At 39.6% G+C, this 22,359-nt stretch overlaps 1 protein-coding gene across 2 annotated transcripts in view; it reads left to right on the top strand.

Moving 5' to 3' along the window:
• The window catches only part of tspan4a (tetraspanin 4a), a 163,402-nt gene that overhangs the window by 96,903 nt on the left and 44,140 nt on the right, over window positions 1-22,359 (top strand). For both annotated transcript variants that reach the window (XM_038700589.1, XM_038700588.1), the window contains one exon: window positions 4,738-4,929. In XM_038700589.1, coding sequence (XP_038556517.1) covers window positions 4,738-4,929 — 192 coding nt within the window. The remainder of the gene's footprint in view (window positions 1-4,737; window positions 4,930-22,359) is intronic.

The following is a 22,359-nucleotide window of genomic DNA, read 5'->3' as shown; positions in this document are numbered from 1 at the left end:
GGCAGCATCCACTGTATGAATGTGTGTGTGAATGTGACGTGTTGTAAAGCGCTTTATGTGGTCAGTTTCATAAACCATAAAAAACAAAAACAAAGAATGGGTTGATTTTAAGTTGCTAAGGTTGCTTATCATATATGATCAGTGTATAAAAAAAGAGTTTACCCTTTCGGTTCAAGAGAGGTTAAAAATAGTCTCATACAACCATGTTATCACCATAATAAGATAATAACCAAACATATATGAATATTTTTGATTTTTTTCACATACAGCATATGAGCAAATTAAATTACAATTGGACTTCATAAAATAGGTCACAGAATTTGAATATACTATGAAAGGGGATCAGAAATGTTATTAGGTAATTCACTTATGATGCTGGACTTCTCCAAAGACACATAAATATCTGCAAATCCATACAGAGAAGGGGAATATGCGTAACCATAGATCACACACACCTCCCATATCTCAACAAGGTGTTGTGTGGATTTGCTTGTCAAGCAAGGTGATTTGTTGATTTAACTCCAGTCAGAAGGTGGGTTCAACATGGAGAAGAAAAATATGGAAATGTTGTAAGTTGTATTTACAAGTATTAGGGTTGGGTATCATTAAAATTTTTTCATTACCAGTACCAAAACTAGTTCCCTTAAAGTGATATCGATACCAGTAGACTACTTTATTTGATACCTTGCATAAAATGCCACCTGTTGAAGCCATAGTAGTTGATTGGTAGCCAATTATTATTTTTATCGATGTTATGGACTAGCAAGGTTATATAATTTATTTATTTTCTTGTTTCAAATAGGCTACATAAAAGTATTGGGAAATTGTATCAGATCCCTCTTCATCCTAAGTTGTTTATCCTCACGGGTAGTAGCTATTATACCGGGAAAGACCACAGCTTGCAAATTTTTTTATATTTGAATGACAGTGGAGGAGTGGAATAGTTTAGTGACCAAAAAAGTTGTGGGAAACAATTTTAAGTAAATTTTTTGATACGTGGGTTGAAAGTAAACAACAGAAACTTATTTTGTTAACTATCGATCAATAAACTGAATTGAAAAATTACCGTGAGTGCTTTTCCCTTTATTGGTGAGTCGCAAACCTCCTCCAAAAACGACACAAGTTTAAAACGAGAAAGGAGTCTGTTTAAACAAGTCACTTAACTACACTAAAGACTCACAAACAGAGGAAAAGAGAGGCTACACGTTCAGGCGATCAAATCAAGGCTCTGTGAGTGAAATCAACTGATTGCTGCTGCGCCACAAAAACGTTTAATTAATGTGATAGAACGCAGTGATCGATTAGTGAGAAGTGTTGTGAATAACAAATAAAAACGTACAGAGAAGTGTTAAATGATACCAGAAGATGAAACCAACGGAAAGCCAGTGACGAACATGCCTGTGACCGCAGCCAAAGGTGGAGGGGCTGTTATAATCACACAGGCCTATTTTTATGCAGTTTATGGTGCAATCACAAAAGGGGAAAAAAGGTGTGCTTTTCTCTTTCTTTCAGTGTGTTGTTTTGATTTTTGGCTGCAAAAAAACCATACAAATAGTATTTTTTTGCCACAATCTGGTACCAAAAAGTATTGATTGAAGTACTGGTTTGACTGGAGACATTTCAATTCTACTCGATACTGGGCTGTTTCGGTCGATACCATAAAGGTATCGAGTAACAATACCCATCCCTAACAAGTATACAAACAACAGCCACAATGGTCATTAGGCTTCAATAACATAATATGATTTAACTGATGTTGACGGCCTCCTTGCTTCAAGTGTCTTTGTACTCACCGCTGCCTCTTGCATACCACATGTCAAATATCGTGCAACTGTGGCTCTTGTTGACAAAAACCATTAACTTTAACAGATGGATGAAGCCAGCAAAGAATTGTTCAATCAATTAATTAATTTGCTTACTGCTATATATGGCTATATATAGCTGTATAATAAGGGAAAATTATGTCTTGTAGTTTTTGAGGAGGACTTGGTTTGACGCAGATGCCCAGCATGTCTGTAGAATGTAAACTGCACCCATGTTGTGATACCCCCCTCCAATGAGCATAATAATCTGACCTGAAAATGTTCACCATCAATTCCCAGAGTTCCTTTTCATCCTTCACCCTTCTCGCTGTGGCCACTCTTCATTAGAGAATACACTCTGGGGCATAATAAAGGTCCGTTTTGAGTGACAGTGACCCAAAGACCCTTTTTGCAAGCTGCTGAAATCTCCCAGCTGTGTTGGTGAATAAAAACCTGCCTCAGTGAACAGAGCCCCACATGAGTGCTTTTTATTTCCGCCTTGGCCTACTTTTAGCTCAAATGCTCATTAAATAAGATCTTGTGTTAAAGCCGGAAATAGAGAGAAAAGTTGGGGAGGGGGGTGGGGGCAATAATCGTGTATCTAGCCATGTAAATCTTATTGCCTGTGGGGGTCTTGGCAAGTGGCTTTAATGCGTGTGTGGATTATGGATGTTTACTAGATCCATTTCCAAATCCTTACTGATGTGCATCTTATATTCCCCCCTGACTATCATTATGTACCACTGAAGGCAAACATGCAGTTGTTCTCACCTAAGATCACATAAGAATCAGACACTGGCTTTGGACTCTTGGAAAGAGTGTAGATTTCCTCCCAGTGCAGCACTCTTCCCAACTGACTGTAATTGATCTCATATATGAAAAGCCTAACCTCTTTAGAGGAGGTGATAATTAGTCTAATATCACAATTCAGAATGTTTAATGAAAATTCATACTTTCTTTCTTTGAAATGTTCAAAGAATTACCGACCATGTGGATTATTATGAAAATTAGACTTACTCAGGGTTGTAGAGGGCCAACCATGTCTCCTAGAAATCCCGCTTATATACAGTGTAACAGCAAATACATTTTAAAGGTATGGTAACTATCAAGATAATGAGGATATGTTGTTAATTAATGTATCTGGCAAGCCGCAAAAATCTTCATACTTAACATATCAGTAAAATGTTATTTCACATGGTATTTCATTTGTTTAAAATATTCGATCTTACAATACAATATTAGCAGGTAGTGACTACTACTTATGTTTGGACACTTGCAGCACTCAGTTATGGTTACAGAATGATCTTAGTTTAAGATAAAAAGTCAGCAGTGACTTGAATCACTTAACGCAACAAGATTATCAACATTTAACAAAAACCACAATCTTTCCCTAACTATAACCAAAGTGCTTTTGTTGCCTAAACCTGACTACAGCTGTGACTGAGCGAGTCTAAGTCTGTGCTTTGTACGTCTACCACCTACCCTGACCACCTTCCTGTGGCTTCAGTGTTGTAAAAAATAAATGTAGCGGTTCGTTCACTCATAAAAATGTTGCCTGTGAACATTACCCAGACAGTGATTATGCTTGGCAGCCAAGCATATTTGGGAAAACCTAGTAAAATTTTAGCAGTATAGTAACATATACATGCATTTTGTAGGAGAGAGTATGAATGAATTAGTTTCTGTCACCCTCTACAGTCAGCTGTCTAATAAAGGGAAATTGTGACTGAACCAAAATAATTGACTAAAATCTTAAATTAACTAAATGTAAAGTCTGTATACAAATACTAATTTGCAATAATGTGAAGAAAAATCTTGCCATTTTTGTAGGGTATATTATACAAATATACATACAAAAAAGTGTTCAGATTTCACCATTTTCATTGCCATCAGACTCCTTAGTACTGTATTGTGGTTGAATCTGTTATAGTTTGGTTTGGTTTACACAAACTCTGGTGTGTGTTTGGTTTGGTTCATTTCATTTAACAACTATAACAAAGTCTCAGTTTGCTACCAACCAAACTCTGGTGCAATGTCTACTTGGTGCGCAAAGCAGACTAACTAATAAATTAATGTACTTATTGCTGTTAGTCACCAGTATTTGATTTGTACAATGACAGTCACCAAAACCATCCAATGAATAAGTTACTTGTCAATCTAAATGACTTCCTGTTTACAGCTCTTGATTTGTTTGTAATGAGTTTTTAAAATTAATTAATTATAATTTCTTTCTTTGGTCAGGACTGTGTGAACTGTACTACAGATGTAAAAGTGACCTTAAAGAAATTGTTCAACTTTTTGAAAATATGAATATTTTCTTGCCAGAAGTTAGATCAGAAGATTGATACCACTCTCACACCTGTACACTAAATATGTAGCTACAGCCGGTAAGCTTAGCATAAAGACTGGAAACAGGAAAACAACTAGCCTGTCTAAAGGTCACACAATCCGCCTACCAGCACCTCTAAAGCTCGATAATAAAGAATTTACATCTCGTTAATTTTGAAAATAAAAGCGCAGTGACTGACAGTAGGAGTATTTCCTGGCAGTAAACAGTTATGCTAAGCTAAGCTAACCCATTGCAGGCGGTAGCCTTATTTTTACTGGACTGAGTGGTATCAATTCTTCTCACTAACTCTCTGCAAAAAAGCAAAATAAGCATCTTCTCCCAAATGTAGAACCATTTCATTACAACTGGGTTGTTTGCAGACTCAGTTTGCTTTGCTCTGCTATCTCTGTTTATCTGTTATCCCAATTGTTGCAGCTGTTCTAAGATTTTTTCTTCCGTTTTCCCTCTCCGGCATGTAGTTTAACAAACAGAAGGCCACAACAAGTCCGCACATATTTTTGCACCACATTTGATTGTATCCCTGTTTAAGATGAGTTTGTTGTTTACACACTGACAGCTTTATGTCTTTTTGTGTTTCCCCTGTAGTTGGGAGGATGTGGTATACTGGGGGTTGGAGTTTGGCTCTCTGTGACCCAAGGAAACTTTGCTACCCTGTCATCATCCCTTCCCTCGCTGTCAGCAGCCAACCTGCTCATTGCGGTGGGGACCATCATCATGGTGATCGGCTGTCTGGGCTGTGTGGGAGCTGTCAAAGAGAGCCGTCCTCTGCTGCTGACGGTAAGTTATTTGCCAGGATGGTTTCTGATGCTATTGCTAACTTTAAACACAAGGCTGTGTTGTTGTGATAATGCAACGGAACACATTTTGTTGTTGTTGGCCTGACAAATAATATGACAAACCTTTCATGATGTCATATGCTTTGACAATCTGATACAGCATGACTTTCTATGTTTGTACACTCTATCGCCGATTGATAGGACACGCAGGTGATTTAACCTGTATGCATTGTCACATTTGCTGTTGTAAACAGCTGCTGTCTGCATGAGCTTCGTTAATGAAAATATCTTGAACACAAGAAGTCTTTCATTTTACATTTGAAGTTTGTGTGTGTTAAACAGAAGTAGAGCTGCACAGTTATTAATTATCATTCGCCATGGCTTTATGGGGAAAGGAAAGATTGCATAGAAGTGACACACACAAAATCTAAGGAAGCAGTTTGAGGTTGTTAGATATTACTGCTATACTATGTATAGCATTATAAAGGTTTTTAAGTCTGACTGATGACTGTTAAAGATACTCATAACAGCTCTGCATTTTAATTATCTAATGCTAACGTTAACTTCACAGACTGATGGTACATATCAATTCACAGCTGCGAATCCTGAAGGCCAGGATTCAGAATATTTAAGCTTTAAACAATGATATGACATGTTTATTGTATCATTGTTTAACTGGGACTACTGACCACTATTAGTTTACACTTGACAGCTACAGAGCTAGCTGCCAACCGCTTGTCTGAAAGTGACGTGATGTGATCAGCTAACGCCATTTATCTAGAGGATGATCCACCACTGCAAGAAGCCTATCCCTTCATACATCAAAATATTGCAGTTTTTGAGATAAACCACCTTTGACCAAGTTTTAATATTACAGCAGTAGTTTTTGCCATAGAATCTGATGATCATAACAATAGTTTTCACCTTCAGGTTGTGAAAATAAAGTAAATGATGGTGTAACTGTTACATTAGACTCACAAGCAAAATAACTGAAAATGACACATAACTTTATTGACTGCAAAATGGGCTGTTATGGCTGCAACATAATCCTTGGTATGACAACATCATGGAAATGATCCAGAGGAAGAGATAGACCATTGTGTTTAACCAAATACAGAAGACTTGCTCTGAAATCTCACAAAAGATGAGTTGTTGCAGGAAGAGGATGGTGGAACATGAGTCAGTAAGCCATCTCACAAAAAGAAAATAACCTACATAACATAAACAAGTTGTACGTTCATTCAACTACAGCAACTACGCAACTCTCCTCCCCTTAATGGCAATAAAGGGGCACTGATGATTTCTTGCTGTTTCCTGTTGCCACAATGGAACTTGTGAAATAGTTTTTCACAGGAAACCCTCCCGATCGCCATTTCCATCACTGCCAAAACATTCTTACTCCCAACTTGTCGCATATGGACGCTTGGTCAAGACCCCTTAGTGTCACTTTTTAACACCCTGGGTAAATGTTTAGTATAATTTTTGGATGTGTAGGTCTCCACGGTCAAGTTATCAATAATCAATATGCAACTTCCAGTCTGGTTTGCAATAATAAACATGCAATGTCAGGTAAAACTTTCAAAATAAAACTAGTTGTTAATGTTATAAAATTTTGCAGTTTGGTTTGGTTTAGGCAACAAAACTACTTGGTTGGGTTTAGAAAAAGTTCTTGGTTATGGTTAAAAAACTTAACTTACATAAGTTAAGGGGCTTTATGTAGTTTTTCAATGAAATCACTTATTTCAGTCAGGATAAATTTCATCAAAGACTGATATTGCGGAATTGCATTTAAATTTGGTGGTATGGCTCTGTTCTGGGAGGACACCTCTCTGCCTTTCCACATGCCTATGTGGAAAAGGCATTAGGTAGGAAGAGCACCTCCCTGCCCGTCCACGTGCATACATTGAAAACCCGAGGCAGAGAGCTGCAGTAAAGAACCCCTGTACAGAACAGAGCAGGCATATGCAATTTACATGTTTAATCAGATACTAGATGGGCACTGAAGCATGGTGGTAAACGGGCCTGGGGCTGAAGACCATACTGTTTGTTATCAGGATGCACCTCTGCAGCTCTGTGTCGCCACCAGCACACGAACAGAGAACACATCGCAGAGACACGATGAAGTAAAAGTAGCTCTAAGCTACTGCAGAATGTGCAACAAAACCTAAAGAGTAAAAGACAACTTTGTCGATACATCTATTAAACGAGCATAACGTAGAGAAGGAGTTGATTGATCCACTCTGTCCACATCTTTCATCCTGTTATTAAAGCACACCGCACTAACACTAGCTTGGCAAAGCTAAACCAGCTAAATGAAAGCTGTCTGTAGTCTAAAGCTTGATTTATACTCCTGCGTAGGGTCTACGTGCGTAGCTGCACCGTAGGCTATGCACGTAGCCAGACATCTATACTTGTGTGTATGTGTGTCCGTCAATCTGGCACTTGCCATGTAGCTTCAATCTGCACATTGTTACCTGCAGTGAATCACGCAGAGACAGAGGGAAGGATGACAGGAGCCAGCTGCCTGAACTGCATCTGTGTGGCATAGCGACATGACGCCAAGAGTGCAACAGTGTGACGGCACGTGTTAGCATGTTTGATTCTATTCGGCCAAATTCATTCCCCGATATACTTCAGATAATGAGATCGCTCACTGCTTCCATTAGTTTTGTTTCGTCCACGAGTGGCTCTCTGCGACGTTTTGCTGCAGGCGAGGGTGTACTCTGTCACTGCTTCACCTGGAAGCTGTGAGCCTGGGGCTGACATCTACACCAGTTCCCCCCACCCCACCTCATCCCTTCAGTTTGGTGAGGCGGGAACGGTTGCTCGTCATTCTGGTAGAAGTGATGTCGGAAGTGACACGTACTTCTGGTCTGGGTGTCTCTATCACAAGGGTGAAGCATCATATGCGCGATGCTGGTGTTGGACTAGCCTCTCCAGGTTTGGCTCCTGAAAGGGAGAGGCAGACACAGGCTGGTCTATCCGCTGAGGTCGTATAGACCACCCAAGCAGCAGGCAGTCTCCACCACGTCTTGCTGTAAATCTAAGTGGTTGGGCTTTCAGCGCTGATGCATTGAGAGGGAGACGGATCCATCCTTTCTACTAACGAGTGTTTTGTCACCAAACACATCGGTAGAATCAATTAAGTTCCGCCCGTTGACATTTGGTTGATTTTGTAAAAGCAATTAAAGAGCAACCATGTGGATTAAATGAGTTAGCAAACACTAACTGGTGGAAAAGTAAAAGTTAGGACAGCTTAACAGTTCTCCTAAAGTTAGGAGAGTTTATTTAAGATTTTACAAAGTTAGGATTCTTCTGTAATACACTTTTCTTATCTAAAATTAGGAAAAGAATATTGACTTAGGAACTGTTAATCTGTAATGGCCTTTTTCCTAAATCAGTTCCTAACCCTTATTACCATGGTTACCAAGCAGTTGGGATAGGATCTGCCGGTTAGGAACTTTCTGTAATATGGCCCCTGGTGACTACTGGGTGTAGAGGGGGAACATACAGTGGCGGTGCCTGACGTTCCAGTGGGCAGTCCAGGTGTTAATGGTCAGGCCAAGCCTATCAGGTCCAGGCCTATTGGTCCAGCGACCTTCTCAGGGGTGACCCACAATTCTGTCCCTGCCAGTGGCCAACCGGGTTGGTGTGGTAGACTTTGGCTTGTTGCGGGTAGAGCAAATAGTCATCGGGCTCCACCCACTGTACCCATAAAGTCCAGTAGAGGGCGGACCCTGTGTGAGATAGAACAAAGGTTACGATATGGTAACCCTAGTTCTATAAGCACAGGCGGAGCCCTCTACCGATGAGCCCTGACGCTCCTACACCATATGCTGAAGAGGTGGTCAGATGATGAGGCAGTAGGAACACTACTATTTATACGTCAAGCACATATCGGTAGCGATGTCCTATTGGTCGGCTACGTGCACAATAAAAATTTACTGGGCAAGTGCGTGCTTGTGATTGGAGGAGGTAGTACCCATAGAGTCCAGTAGAGGGCTCCGCATGTGCTTATAGAACTAGGGTTACCATATCGGAACCTTCGTTTTGGCTTTCCATATTACTTCGAGGTTTTAAAGTGGCAGACTGGGATGCACTCTGTGGGCCACATGGAAAGGACATAGATTAGATACGCTTACTGAGTGCATCACAGACTAACTTCTGTGTGGACTGCACTGTCACAACAAAAACTGTCCATTGTTACTCAAATAACAAACTGTGGATAACCAAGGACTGGTTCTGGATCATCTGCGGCCCATGGTCTTGCTCATGCTCTTCTGGACCCCCTCCAGTTTGCGTACCAGCACCTACTGGGAGTTGAGGACCCCATAAACCGGCTCAACCGGATTTACACCCTCCTGGACAAGCCGGCGAGCACAATGACGGTCATGTATTTTTCACTTCTCCAGTGCTTTCAACACCCTTTAGCCGGTTAGACAGCGTGGTCAGCAACACCGGAGGTCCCGCTGGGGACTGTCCTCTCTCCCTTTCTCCTCACCATCTACACCACAGACTTCAACTACCACACAGAGTCCTGCCATCTTCAGAAGTATTCTGATGACTCTGCTGTGGTTGGATGTATCAGCAAGGGTGATGAGACTGAGTACAGGGCTGTGGTGGGTGACTTTGTCACATGGTGCGAGCAGAACCATCAGCAGCTCAACATGACAAACTGGACTGGGCCAAGAACACCCAAGCCCTCTACTGGAAGGGCCAGAGTTGTCTCTATTTTCTGAGGAGGCTGAGGTCATTCAACATCTACCGGACGATGCTGAGGATGTTTTATGAGTCTGTTGAGGCCAGTGCTATCCTGTTTGCAGTTGCATGCTGGGGCAGCAGATTGAGGGTAGCGGAGGCTAACAGACTCAACAAACGGATCCAGAAGGCCAGTGACATTGTGGGAGTGGAGCTGGACTTTCTGGTGGTGTCAGAGAGCAGGATGCTGTCCAAGCAACATGTCATCTTGGACAATTTCTCCTCCCCATTCCATGACGTGCTGCTCAAACACAGGAACATTTTCAGTGGAAGGCCCATCCCCGCAAAATGCCCCACAGAGCGCCACAGGAAGTCATTCCTGCCTGTGGTCATCAAGCTCTTTAACTCCCTCCCTCTAAGTGTCTGACACACGGGACCATAGTTATTAAACCTTATTATTTTTGTGTTTAATAATTAATGTGCAATATTCTCTGCTGCAATTCTGCTGCTATTTATTCACTATTACTGTTTACCATAACAATTCTTTAATATGTAAATATGTACATATCTACACTCCTTTATATGTTTCTTTATATTTAGGTTTCTTTATCTACCTATTTTCTATTATTATTTCTATTGCTTATGCCTTGATGTGACAAAACAATTTCCCCAACAGTATCAATAAAGTATTTCTGATTCTGATACTTCACCAGCTAACGCGATCCATATTACTATCCTGTGGACCACGGGTACGATGTCAAAGTGTTGATATTAGCCTGCAAGAAAGGATGTAACGCTACAAAGCAAATGTGGATCAATTCATTTATACTAGCCTTGATGCAAGGCAGGCGCAGCCAGCTTCTTTAGCATGGATCTATCACTGTTTGCTTTGTAACGTTCAATTTAGATTTATAGATGTTTACCAATACTCAGGTAAACAACTTCTCCACTGTCTGAGTCGCTGTAACTTATGTGACCCACATAATAAACAATAATGTAACATAACAGGACAACAACACAGTGGAAGACCCATTCACTACAGTAATGATACTTACTGGAATCTAACTATTATAAAGTGTGGCAACAATCTCATTTATAATATTAATTCTAGCTCACTAACCTATTTTCGAAATTTCACTCACCATCTTATTCTGACTTTTCTGTTATTTACTATACACCTGCTTTTAGCATTCATAAATGACGCCACAGGGCTTCCCCTAGTGCGTTACAAACTGACGCCAACGGTTCTTGACCATGCGTCCATATCTGATGTGAGTGAGAACAGGTTGTCAATTCTGGCAAAGTTGTCTTACAAAAGCTTAGAAGCTCATGTCTGCAGCAATACTTCCTTTCATAGCAGCATAAACAGTCTATGTTCAGTAGCAAGTTTCCCTAGAGCGAGGTGAAGACCTCAAGCACAAGGTGTACCGACAAGCAGGTGCATTCCCCTTAAACTGTCGCGGTTGTGCTCGCCTCACGCACACGCCCGTCCGCTGCCGAAGTTGAATTGTCTTGAACTTTTTGTACATGACGCGCAGCACAAATCATTGGAGGAGAGACTGATCTTCGCTGTTTGTGAGTTTCTAGGTTCTATTGCTGTTTACTGAATAGGACATCAACAGGAGGGAATTCACATGGCAGAGCATCCCTGCAAAACTAGATGAAGGCCTATCAGGTAAAGTTATGTAGCCTATAATTTTAACTTAACTTAAATACAGCTACAGCTGTGTAGTGCACAAAAGGCATTGCCATGGTTACTCTCAATAGAGCGCCTGCCGTTTACTCGCGGAGCGCTGTCTTTTTCTCCCACCAACATCCAGCGTAGTCTGTCGAAGCCTCCCTCCACTGCTTGTTTTCCTGGGCGATTTACAGGCTGATCAACATCCTAACCCTCCTGTGACCCATGGTTTTACTGTATGTGTATTCAGATCCAGTGAGCAACGGACTTTCAAAATAATAATAATTTTAAAAAAACTGCGTTAACGTGCGATAAAATAATTATCGGTGTTAATTAATTAATTAATTAATGCGTTAACACGATAATGACACATTCAGGTGCCCAGCCCTAAATAAATATTATATTTTTCATAGCCAACTCCAGGCATCCATGGGCTTCTGGGATAAAACTCCACTGCAGTTTATGGACCATATGGGGACCTAACTTTGTTGTTAGATCTTAGATCCACCCCAGAACTCCCACTGACATGGCTGCTCTTTTTTTATTCCATTTTATGTCTGGAGATATTTTTAACAGCTTCAGTAATCTCAGTAGAGCAGCCTCTTCTTGTTTGTTTGGGGGTTTAACAGCTGTTGTCAGTCATGTTGAAATACTGACAACACTGTTGTAATCAGAACAGAGCAGTGCGAGACCACATGACCATTACCATGTTTCAAACAATGGGGTCAAAACAATGTTTATATTCTATAATAAAAGAATCTCACTCATATATCACTTATGAACTTGTTTTCAGTAGATGTAGTACTTCAGAATGCAAAAGTGCTTAAGTAGAATCATAACAATGCTGATGCTGATGCTGTACAGTCTGACATGGCAATGATTTAAATAGAATTCTGATGTTTTTTAACTGTTATTTTATAAGTCTTGTATATTTGCATTTCAAGTGACTAAATCTCTTTCATTTCTGTTAAAATTGCATTTAAATATGTGTGCTGGTTATTTTTAAAAGCTACAGTAGAAATGGGGAAATTCCCACTATCCAGCATTTAAATATATGGAGAAGCTACAAACGCAATGGACAATAGTCAAGATATCATAAAAGTATTTTTCTAAATAAACAGCTGTTAAAGAGCTGTCTGCCATGATGAATTTTGATAGGATATGAGTTTACAGCATGAGGGGGTTACACTTGACTGATCTGAATTTGCCATGGGATAAGAGATATATACTTACTAATATGCAAATCAGGGCCCAGGAAGTGTTTTACATCAAATATCAAACATTTTTATGCTCTTTTTTGTACACATTTTGAGTGAAGCTCCAATTTCAAACCAGGCCTCCCTGATAAAGTGTCCTCACAAGATTGAAATATTTTGATAAACAAATAAGCTTGTGTAATCAAGCACTGACACTGCGCAGCATTTATCAAAAAGAATAATTCTGTGTGGGGAAAAAACAGCATTAATCATTAGAAAAATGGCACAGCAGGAGTAAGCAATTATGAGCTCTGTGGGAATAAGTGTGAGTGTCGTTAGCGTGATCCATGACATTTTCCCCACAGTGACCAGACGAATTCCTGCACTGTGTCAATATAATGAGAACTGGTGAATTATGAGCCTCCTTTAATGAGTGACAGAGCAGTCCGTTACTCATGGAGATTAGAAAAGACTTCCCTCCCTTCAAATTTTGGGGCTAATTAGCATGTTGATCACTGATGAGGGACTGTAACGTTGCTGTGAGATATTCGAGGAATTACTGTTGCGCTCTGTGCTGGCAAAAGTATTATTGCCTTTTATGTCCATTTGTAGCCAGAGTTACTGGTTTACAGTTTTCAAAATATGCTTTTGTAATTCTTTGATCTGGATGACTTAAAATAAAAATTTTTATCTTTTACATGAATGCACTTCATACAAACATTTCTTTAACACAAAGCCAGTCAGTCCCTCGTGTAAGCTTCGGTCTTGATGTTTGGTAGCAATATTGCAGCAGTCTTTCGACAAAGTTACCAAAAAGGAATGATGGTTGTAATATCACTGTGGAAACGTATCAGTCAAAAGATAAAAAAGCCCCTGACATACTTGCTTTTTTAACAATGTGTAGGCGTCAGAGATGGGGACTCTAGTTTGGGACTCAGACTCGAGTCCGACTTAAAGGAGACCTATTATACTGCTTTTCCAGTTCTATATTGTACTTCTGTGACTCCTGGATGCCAGCTTTGCATGATTCAAAGTTCAAAAAAATAACTCTTTCTTATCCGGGTCCTCATGCAGGCCTTCATTTCAGCCCCTGTCTGAACTGTAGATGCTCTTGTCTCTTTATTCCCCTCCTCCCTCAAAGACCTGAAGCATGTTACCAGGCTATTGTTGTCGCTGAGCGGTACAGGCAGACTGAGCGTTGCTGTGTTAGCAAATAGCAAACAGGTAACAGCATACTGTATATGGAACACCGGCTCTGTCTGGCTCCGTGTGTCGTAGAACAGAGACGTTGGTAGAAAAAACAGTTCAAAACAGAGCGTTCAGAACAGGAGGAAATCTGAGGTTTTTGCTCACAGGGATTTCTTTTAAATACTTACCTTTTTAAAGCTTTGGCCATGTTTAACATGAACATCCAACATTGTAACATTGTAGATAAATCATAAAATATGAAAAAGCATACTAGGTCTCCTTTAAGTTGCACACACAGTGACTTCACACTTGACTTGAGACTCATCCTCAAAAGACGTAAGACTTGACTCGGACTTGAAGTGCGGGACTCGTGAACAATGTTTATTTTTAGAAAACCTCTGATGAGCTTGCTGTTATTCCCCTCCCTCCGTTATCTATAACCTACCTACGTTACACGTAGTATCACCGGCAGCTGCTGTGCCGTTCATCATAAACTTTGACTTTAAAACTTCATACAACAAGGCCCCAAAAAAGAAGCCCTGGACTCAAAATAGGTTAGTAACCTGAGGTTAGTAAATATGTTTAACTCAGCTGTAGCCATCTAACGTTAGCTAGCTTCTTGCTTTAGCTACAACCTACGAGGGGTTAACTCCGACTGTCGTTCCTTATGAAAAGATGAATGAGTGTTTGTTTACTCGCCAAACACGTAATCATTTACTGGCTGGCTGCCATCACATTAATTATTAACGTCGGCTGCAAACAGGTTACAGATTTATTGTTGATCATATAACGTTACAGTTTAGTTAATGTTAAACTGGGTCTGAGTCAGCGGGTTGTGTTGACTTACAGTATTTAATAAGCTGTCATTAATTGCATTTCACATTACATGCTTATGCTCTGTAAGTGAAAAACAAGTTACAGTTACAGAATCTTTTATCACTATGCAGTGTTATAAGCAGCCTGGATTGCAGGTGATACAACATTCATTATAACCAGATCAGGGCTGGATCATCCCTCGCCGACACCGGATGATCTTCCTTGACAACCTCGGAATTTGCACAATGTAATTAAACCAAACATGATGAACCTCAAGGTTATGATTTTATTGAGACATCATAACGATCTCTGTAATTGCGGACTAGCTCCAGGAGTTTTATTGGAGACATCCCGCCATAATCTACTTGTTTAAGTCTGCAGCTGACCTTCTTCTTCTTCTTTTGCATTTAATGGCGGTTGGCAAACCAACTGCATACCGCCACCACCTGGGCTGGTGTGTGGAACAGGAGTTTTCTGCTGACCTGCCGGTCAGATCGACACACTACCCCCACGTTCATGTGCTGAATTGCATCTCGCGTACACGTAGCGTTAATTTCTGGAGACGTGCACAACCTACGCTCCAAAGGAACGCAGGACACACGTGGCAGCCATCTTATGTACCCAAACAGTAGTTAAAAGCAAGTATATATTTAGACCTATTTTCACTTCTTACTATGAATGATGCAAACACTATTCATTAGAACAATAAAATTGCAAACAGATCGACACACTACCCCCACGTTCATGTGCTGAATTGCATCTCGCGTACACGTAGCGTTAATTTCTGGAGACGTGCACAACCTACGCTCCAAAGGAACGCAGGACACACGTGGCAGCCATCTTATGTACCCAAACAGTAGTTAAAAGCAAGTATATATTTAGACCTATTTTCACTTCTTACTATGAATGATGCAAACACTATTCATTAGAACAATAAAATTGCAAACAGATGTAAGGAGGTATTTCAGTGTCCAAGATTCTTGAAGTAAAACAATTTCTCCATAGACAGTATTAGGTGACTATTTGGAGCTCTTCCAAGACTCAGACAGACATGAAACTCTCCCACTTCAATCATCAGCATGACAGCTACAACCCTGCCAGCCTAAGGAGAAAAGTCGGATATGTCTCCCAAGGTGCACTTGGGTCAATAACATCCTATCACTGAGCATACAATTCGCTTGTGTCTGCTACTGACAGCAAGTGAAAGCTAAAGTTTACAGTGTGTATAGGAACCTGTTCAAATATCCAGCCATTAAATCTGTTCAGTTTCAATACTAAGGTGCAATATTTTAGTTCCCAATTACAACAACAAAGCATTTTTATTTGCTACCACTCTAATTTGTGCCTCTGATGGGCTTCTTCTCCATAGCAACAGAAGTGTACTGGAGTTCTGTCATCACTTGAACCCCCTACTTTTCGGTCTTACAAGTATAAATAAAGAGAGATAACATATTAATTAGTGAGCTTTAGAGATACTAGTAGGTGCATTTTGATGCCTTTGGACAGAGCCAAGACACATCTAGCTGTCTCTGCCTGTCTTTATGCTGCATTCATGTGCTCCTCGGATGGTCCCATTTCCCTAATTGGGAAGTTGTTCTTCCGACTTTGGTGAGTTCATGTGCTTTAAGTCGGAATTTGGAAATAACATGGATGCTACTATAAAGATGTGTTGGATTTGTATTATTATGCTTTTTTCCATGCTGTTTGGATTTGCCATTTCTGTTTGGTTTTCATTTCATTTTATGGAATTTCTTTATCTAGTGGAAATCATAAAGAGTCATGGTAAAACATTTTCCATTTTCCTGCCAAACAGCATACTTTTTCATTAATTGCATGTCATTGTCCAACCAGTAGAGACCTAATCTATCTATCTATCTACAATGTGCTACGATACCAACTGGCTAATGCACATGGTAAGCATGACGATGGAACCCTTTGATCGTTGATTGGCCACTTGCCTTAGTTATGACCTTACGTCCAAACTAGCTAGGTTATAATAATAATAATAATAATAATAATAATAATCCTTATTTGTAGAGCACTTTTCAAAAACAAGTTACAAAGTGCTTTAACAAGTGTAAAGAATAATACAAAAAAAGATAAGAGCATGAAAATTTAATATAAAATTAGTAAAATACAATAAAATAAAAGGGATAAAATAAAGTCAAATAAGATCGGGAAAAGCTCTCCTATAAGAGTATGTTTTAAGAAGGGACTTAAAAGAGTTCACTGACTCAGCCGACCTGATTTCCTCGGGCAGGCTGTTCCAGAGCCTCGGGGCCCTGACAGCAAACGCTCTGTCCCCTTTAGTTTTCAGTCGAGACTCTGGAACAGACAACAGACCTCTGCCCGAGGATCTCAAGGTACGTGCTGGTGCGTATGGGACTAAAAGGTCAGAAATATAACAAGGCAAGAGGCCATGAAGAGCTTTAAAAGTGATCAATAGAATTTTAAAGTCAATTCTAAAACATACTGGGAGCCAGTGTAATGAAGCTAAAATAGGAGTAATGTGGTCATATTTCTTTGTTCTGGTTAAAAGCCTGGCAGCTGAGTTCTGGACAGTCTGGAGTCGATCAATAGATTTTTGGGTTAAACAGGTGAAAAGGCTGTTGCAATAATCCAGGCGTGATGAGATGAAGGCGTGTAAAATGGTCTCGGTGTCCTTAAAAGTTAACATAGATCGAATTTTAGCTATATTTCTAAGTTGATAAAAACATGATTGAACAAGCTTTGTGGTGTGCTGCTCGAAATTTAAATTACTATCAAACCAAACACCAAGGTTCTTTGCCACAGGCTTAATGTGATTTACTAGGGAACCAGCAGATGGCAGTATTTGATTTGCCATCTGCTGAGACCCGATGACCAGGATTTCTGTCTGAGTTCAGCTGGAGGAAATTATTTGACATCCATTTTTTAACTTCACAAAGGCAGTTGTTAAGTGAACTCAGCATTCCAGGGTCTGTGGATCTGACGGGCAAGTATATTTGTGTGTCATCAGCATAAATATGAAAAGAAATGCCATGTTTATGGATAATATGTCCAAGGGGACCCCAAGTAATCGTGGTGCAAACAACAGTAGCTGATTTAGTTACATACTAATAAGTTGTTACTGAGCCTCTAGTGTTGACTTTACAACCAAACTTACACACAGCTGGGGCAACCCAGCGCAGTTGAAGAAGTCTTCAACTCGTTATAACTAATAATTAAGGACTTGTTTATTTCTCAACGGTCACTGTGACTGTTGTGTTTTGGTCACAAATACATGTTATAGAGAAACACTTTTTGATTTAAAATGAAGTTTTTCAGGTGCTTTAAAGAAAGCAGTGTTTTCAATGCACTCAAATCATAAAATCAGATTTCAATACCATGTGTTTTTAAGTTAAAACTAGGAGCCATTTGGGGACAGTGAATTTCTCTCATTAGGTTAATGTGTAATTAAAGTCATGTTTTATGCTAGTGAATTCAAACAGTCAATACTAGTGTCAAGTGACACAGAGGTGGTGTGATGGGTCTGTGACCTAATCAGCCCACAAATTAGTTGGAAAGGTGAGGTTACTCTAGTGGAAATGGAAGCCGATTGTTTACACTGAGCAGCTTTACACAGGCGTGAGATATAGAGTCTGTGAAAATGATTAGACCCACAACATAAAAAGAACAAGGCTATCACCTCAAAGGCTTCCCTCCATGTACGCTCAAGGCAGCAAGATCCCAAAAGATATTGATTTTGGAGGCGCTGATGGACTGTGTGCCTGACATGGCTGATTCACCAGTCTTACTGGTCATTCCACAAAGAGCCACTGTGTTGTTATCACTGCGCGGAAATCACATCATGGATGAACATGTAGGAATCAATCCCTGTGCCTGGACTTTGATTATAGTTCTCATCCTGAAGCCTTGCTAAAGCATCAATCTCTGCTAAACAGGGATATCAGCACTGCTGGCGGAACAAGACATAACACAACATGAGTACATGTAAGAGGGCCTCTGGAGTGGGTTATATACATTTTCATAATGCATGCAATGTATATCTAGAAGTGTTCCTCAGAAACAAAGTCTACTTAAATTCAGAATAAATATTACACCATAAATCATAACTCTCAAGTGACTAATTGCAACACTGTTTTCTGTGCTATGGACTGCTCTGCTGCAATAAAACAAGCTGCAAACATGAAAATACTTGAAGAAAAACTGTTCTTGTCCTTGAGAGTTGGTGTCCACAAGGTTTCTGTTTCCCTCCTGAAGGTGTCTGTTAGATGTAGACTAACTGTGCCCCATTAGCTCTCATAATACAGAGGGGTCTGAGAGGTCTTAAAGGAGCACTTAGCTGAGTTTTTTCTCTCTTGTGATAGACTGACATGATAATATATACCATTACATGCGTCAATACTATGTATCTCATAGGCCTGCACAAGGAGAACAGTAGCGAGAGAAAATACTGTACAGCTTTCTTGGTTTCAAATTCTTAGTGTTATCTGGTGATGAGAGTACTTGAGGGCAAAAATGAATCTTTCTATTGCTCTGCCTGTGAGTACATGATCAGGGTAAGGATTTCAGGGAGTTTCTCTAGATACAGAGAGTATCACACACACACACAAAACAGACACATATATGCAGTATTATGCAGTGCACTGTGATGGTCCTGAAGAGATGGAAGATTGCAGCAAATCACCTTCTCTGCAGAGTGAATGATATGCTGTGTTTAAAGTAAAGTAAATGTAAAATCAGTCACAGGGACCACTTTTTAAGCAAAACAAGTAGCTACTTTTACTTTAGATACTTTAATTTTGCTTATAATTCTTCTCCTACCACTGACACTACATAGCAATACGTTTTTAAAAAATCAGCAGAATTTCTGAACATAAGAATGTTGTTTGACAGTTTAGTAAGCTGTAAAGATGTTTTGCACCATAAAAAAAACTGTTTATAGATCTGCTTTGTTTCCTTTTATTCTGATCTCCTATAAAGACACATATATGCAGTATTATGCAGTGCACTGTGATGGTCCTGAAGAGATGGAAGATTGCAGCAAATCACCTTCTCTGCAGAGTGAATGATATGCTGTGTTTAAAGTAAAGTAAATGTAAAATCAGTCACAGGGACCACTTTTTAAGCAAAACAAGTAGCTACTTTTACTTTAGATACTTTAATTTTGCTTATAATTCTTCTCCTACCACTGACACTACATAGCAATACGTTTTTAAAAAATCGGCAGAATTTCTGAACATAAGAATGTTGTTTGACAGTTTAGTAAGCTGTAAAGATGTTTTGCACCATAAAAAAAACTGTTTATAGATCTGCTTTGTTTCCTTTTATTCTGATCTCCTATAAATCTTTCCTGTAGTTATGCTGCTGGAAGCCACTGCTACAAACAGAATAACATATTTCAGTTTGAATAATGACAATCCAGGAAAAACATATTGAGCCTGCTTTGGTCCTTTTGTAATGGGATCTGAGTCTTTGTTTATAATAATTTATCACAGTGAGACACCAAGCACACACCAGCTAAAAACAACGCCAGCTTCACTTTTCTAGCTGATTCTAGCTGAGATATACTGTATCCATGTACATTTACACAAACTTTACTTTTAACACAGATGCAAATGTATGTAACTGCCTGCTGTGTCTGTCACATAAACAAGTATGTCATTAAAGTCTTTTTACAGCCTGCCTAATTATGCTGTTTGTATTTTACCTCTCAATTTAACCTTTTTTACTCAGAAAAGTAAAGTTTTCACCCAGCTGTTTAGATAATTTTTACTGTTATTAAGATGACTGGGAAGTTGTTTTTGTCCTTTTAAATGAATTATGTTTCATAAAGGAAGCAACAGCTTCAGAACGATTCTTATACACTTGACTTAATTGGCACACTGTTATTGCTTTTTTCATCATTAGCCTTTTCACACAGTTCAGTACAAAGCGATTCATCATTTATAGTTCATTTCTGCAACCCATCTGATAGTACTAAACCATTCAATTGAGCAGTTTGAAATTCCTCGAGCTAATTCAATACCTTTCTTGTAGTATATTATAAAAGCAAATGCAATGCCGTCTTCTGCCATGAAATGATCCCATTGCATCTGGCTATTGCCTGTGGTCTAAAGAAGAGGAGTAAAATTTCTTATTAAGAGCAGATTAATGAGGAAATATTCAGAGAGCCACAGGGTATGGGTCTGTTTGTTTCCAAGTGCTGGTAAGTATCCGTTTCTCATTCTTAATGATGTCCCTTTGCTCTCTGGTATGGTCTCAAATAAACACCTAAGAATGTAATAGAGCAAAGAGGCACTTAAAGACAGGGAGTGAATTGATAAAAAGGATAAAAGGGGAAATCAAGTTTGTATTAAATTTCTTTGTTTTCTCTTTTGTTAAAAAAGTGACTGTGCTAAGGTTTAGGATTCCCAAATGACAAGCTCATTAAGCCATCAAAGACTGACAAACAAAATATAATGTCTCCAGCTGGAGCAGAGGACTGCTTTTAGCAAGTTCAGGTAAACAGACTTAGGGGGCTTTCACACCTGAAAGTCTGCACCAAGGTCCGAACCAAAGTTCCTGTTTTGATACATTTTGATACATTCGGTTAGTTTTGGTTTGGTTTCACACTGCAATTCTGCAACCGCACTAAAGGACTTTACATGACATACTTGCGCTGTCGTCATCATCTATGTGGGCTGCGTCTCCCTATACTTGACATTGATTGGTTTATTAAACAGTTCAGCGGGTATCTTTGACAAGAATGAATGAATAAAAAATGAACATATGCATATTTGCCACCACTATATTGTTATTATTATGGCATTACTACCTGCAGCACCAACTATACTGAAGGCTAGTCGCAATTAAACGTCCTTGTTGTGTGAACATTATAATGTCGCCGACAGGACAGGAGGAGAAGACCCCAAGCAATCCTTCTGCACCTCCGTTTGAGGAGAAACCAAAGAGATAGGTGGCAGTGTGCTTCTATAATGGCTCTCTGTTTGAAAACATGAGCTGCCACGGGTGATTTATAATTGTGTCCTTATTTTAATGCATTTCCTCGAGCATTTGTTTGTTTCTGGTTTATACGGCAAACGTCGAACTTCCTGTAAATGGTCTGAAAGTCCAAACCATCCAAAAAATGCATTCACACAACGAACCGAACCATTGTTCAGTTTGATCCGGACCAAGACTCTATTTGTCAGACCAAATTTCGTCTGTTTGGTCCGGACTTTGGTCCCGGGGACGTTTCACACCTGTATTTTTGGTTTGGACCAAACTGTAAAGTCCAAAAGTCCGGATCTCAACTAAGTGAAAATATTTCAGAACTGGGTGTCTATTGGTTTATGGTCTGTCTACTTATTTTGGTATTCCTCTGCCTTCTAGTGGCCAAGAATCAATTAATGCAACTCTAAGGAGGAAAAACACAATCCAATTGGTTCAAGTGCCTGCGGAAACATGAATCTGCTCTAGACTTCTTGACCAGACACTGAATCTAAATTTCTAGCAGTGTAGTTGCACGGTTGACCCTTTACTCTCTTAACACTGTAAAGGGAAAATATTTTCCTTTATGGATCAACAGCAGGTCAAGAAATCTCACAAAAAGACAAAATGGCACATATTGAAACTTGACTTTTTCCATTTTTTGCAAATCTGCCTCTGAGTCACTGTTGGTCTCTCATTTCATCTTTTTATAACTTTTTAATAACATTTTTTGGGTTGCAGAACTGCATTAAAAAGTCAAATATTGTGACTGTCTGGAGCAGAATATTGTACCTTCAAAATGTCAAATATTCAGAGTAAGTTAAAACTGTCTTCATTTGACTGAATTGAATTTTGACATATCCACTGACATGTTGAAGGATTTCATCAGCCTGAAAAGCTT

Source organism: Micropterus salmoides, unplaced genomic scaffold, assembly GCF_014851395.1.
Source record: "Micropterus salmoides isolate LMB-PRFRI ecotype aquatic unplaced genomic scaffold, ASM1485139v1 Ms_hic_scaffold_6, whole genome shotgun sequence".
Lineage (NCBI taxonomy): Eukaryota > Metazoa > Chordata > Actinopteri > Centrarchiformes > Centrarchidae > Micropterus > Micropterus salmoides.
This window is presented reverse-complemented; position numbering and strand designations above follow the sequence as displayed.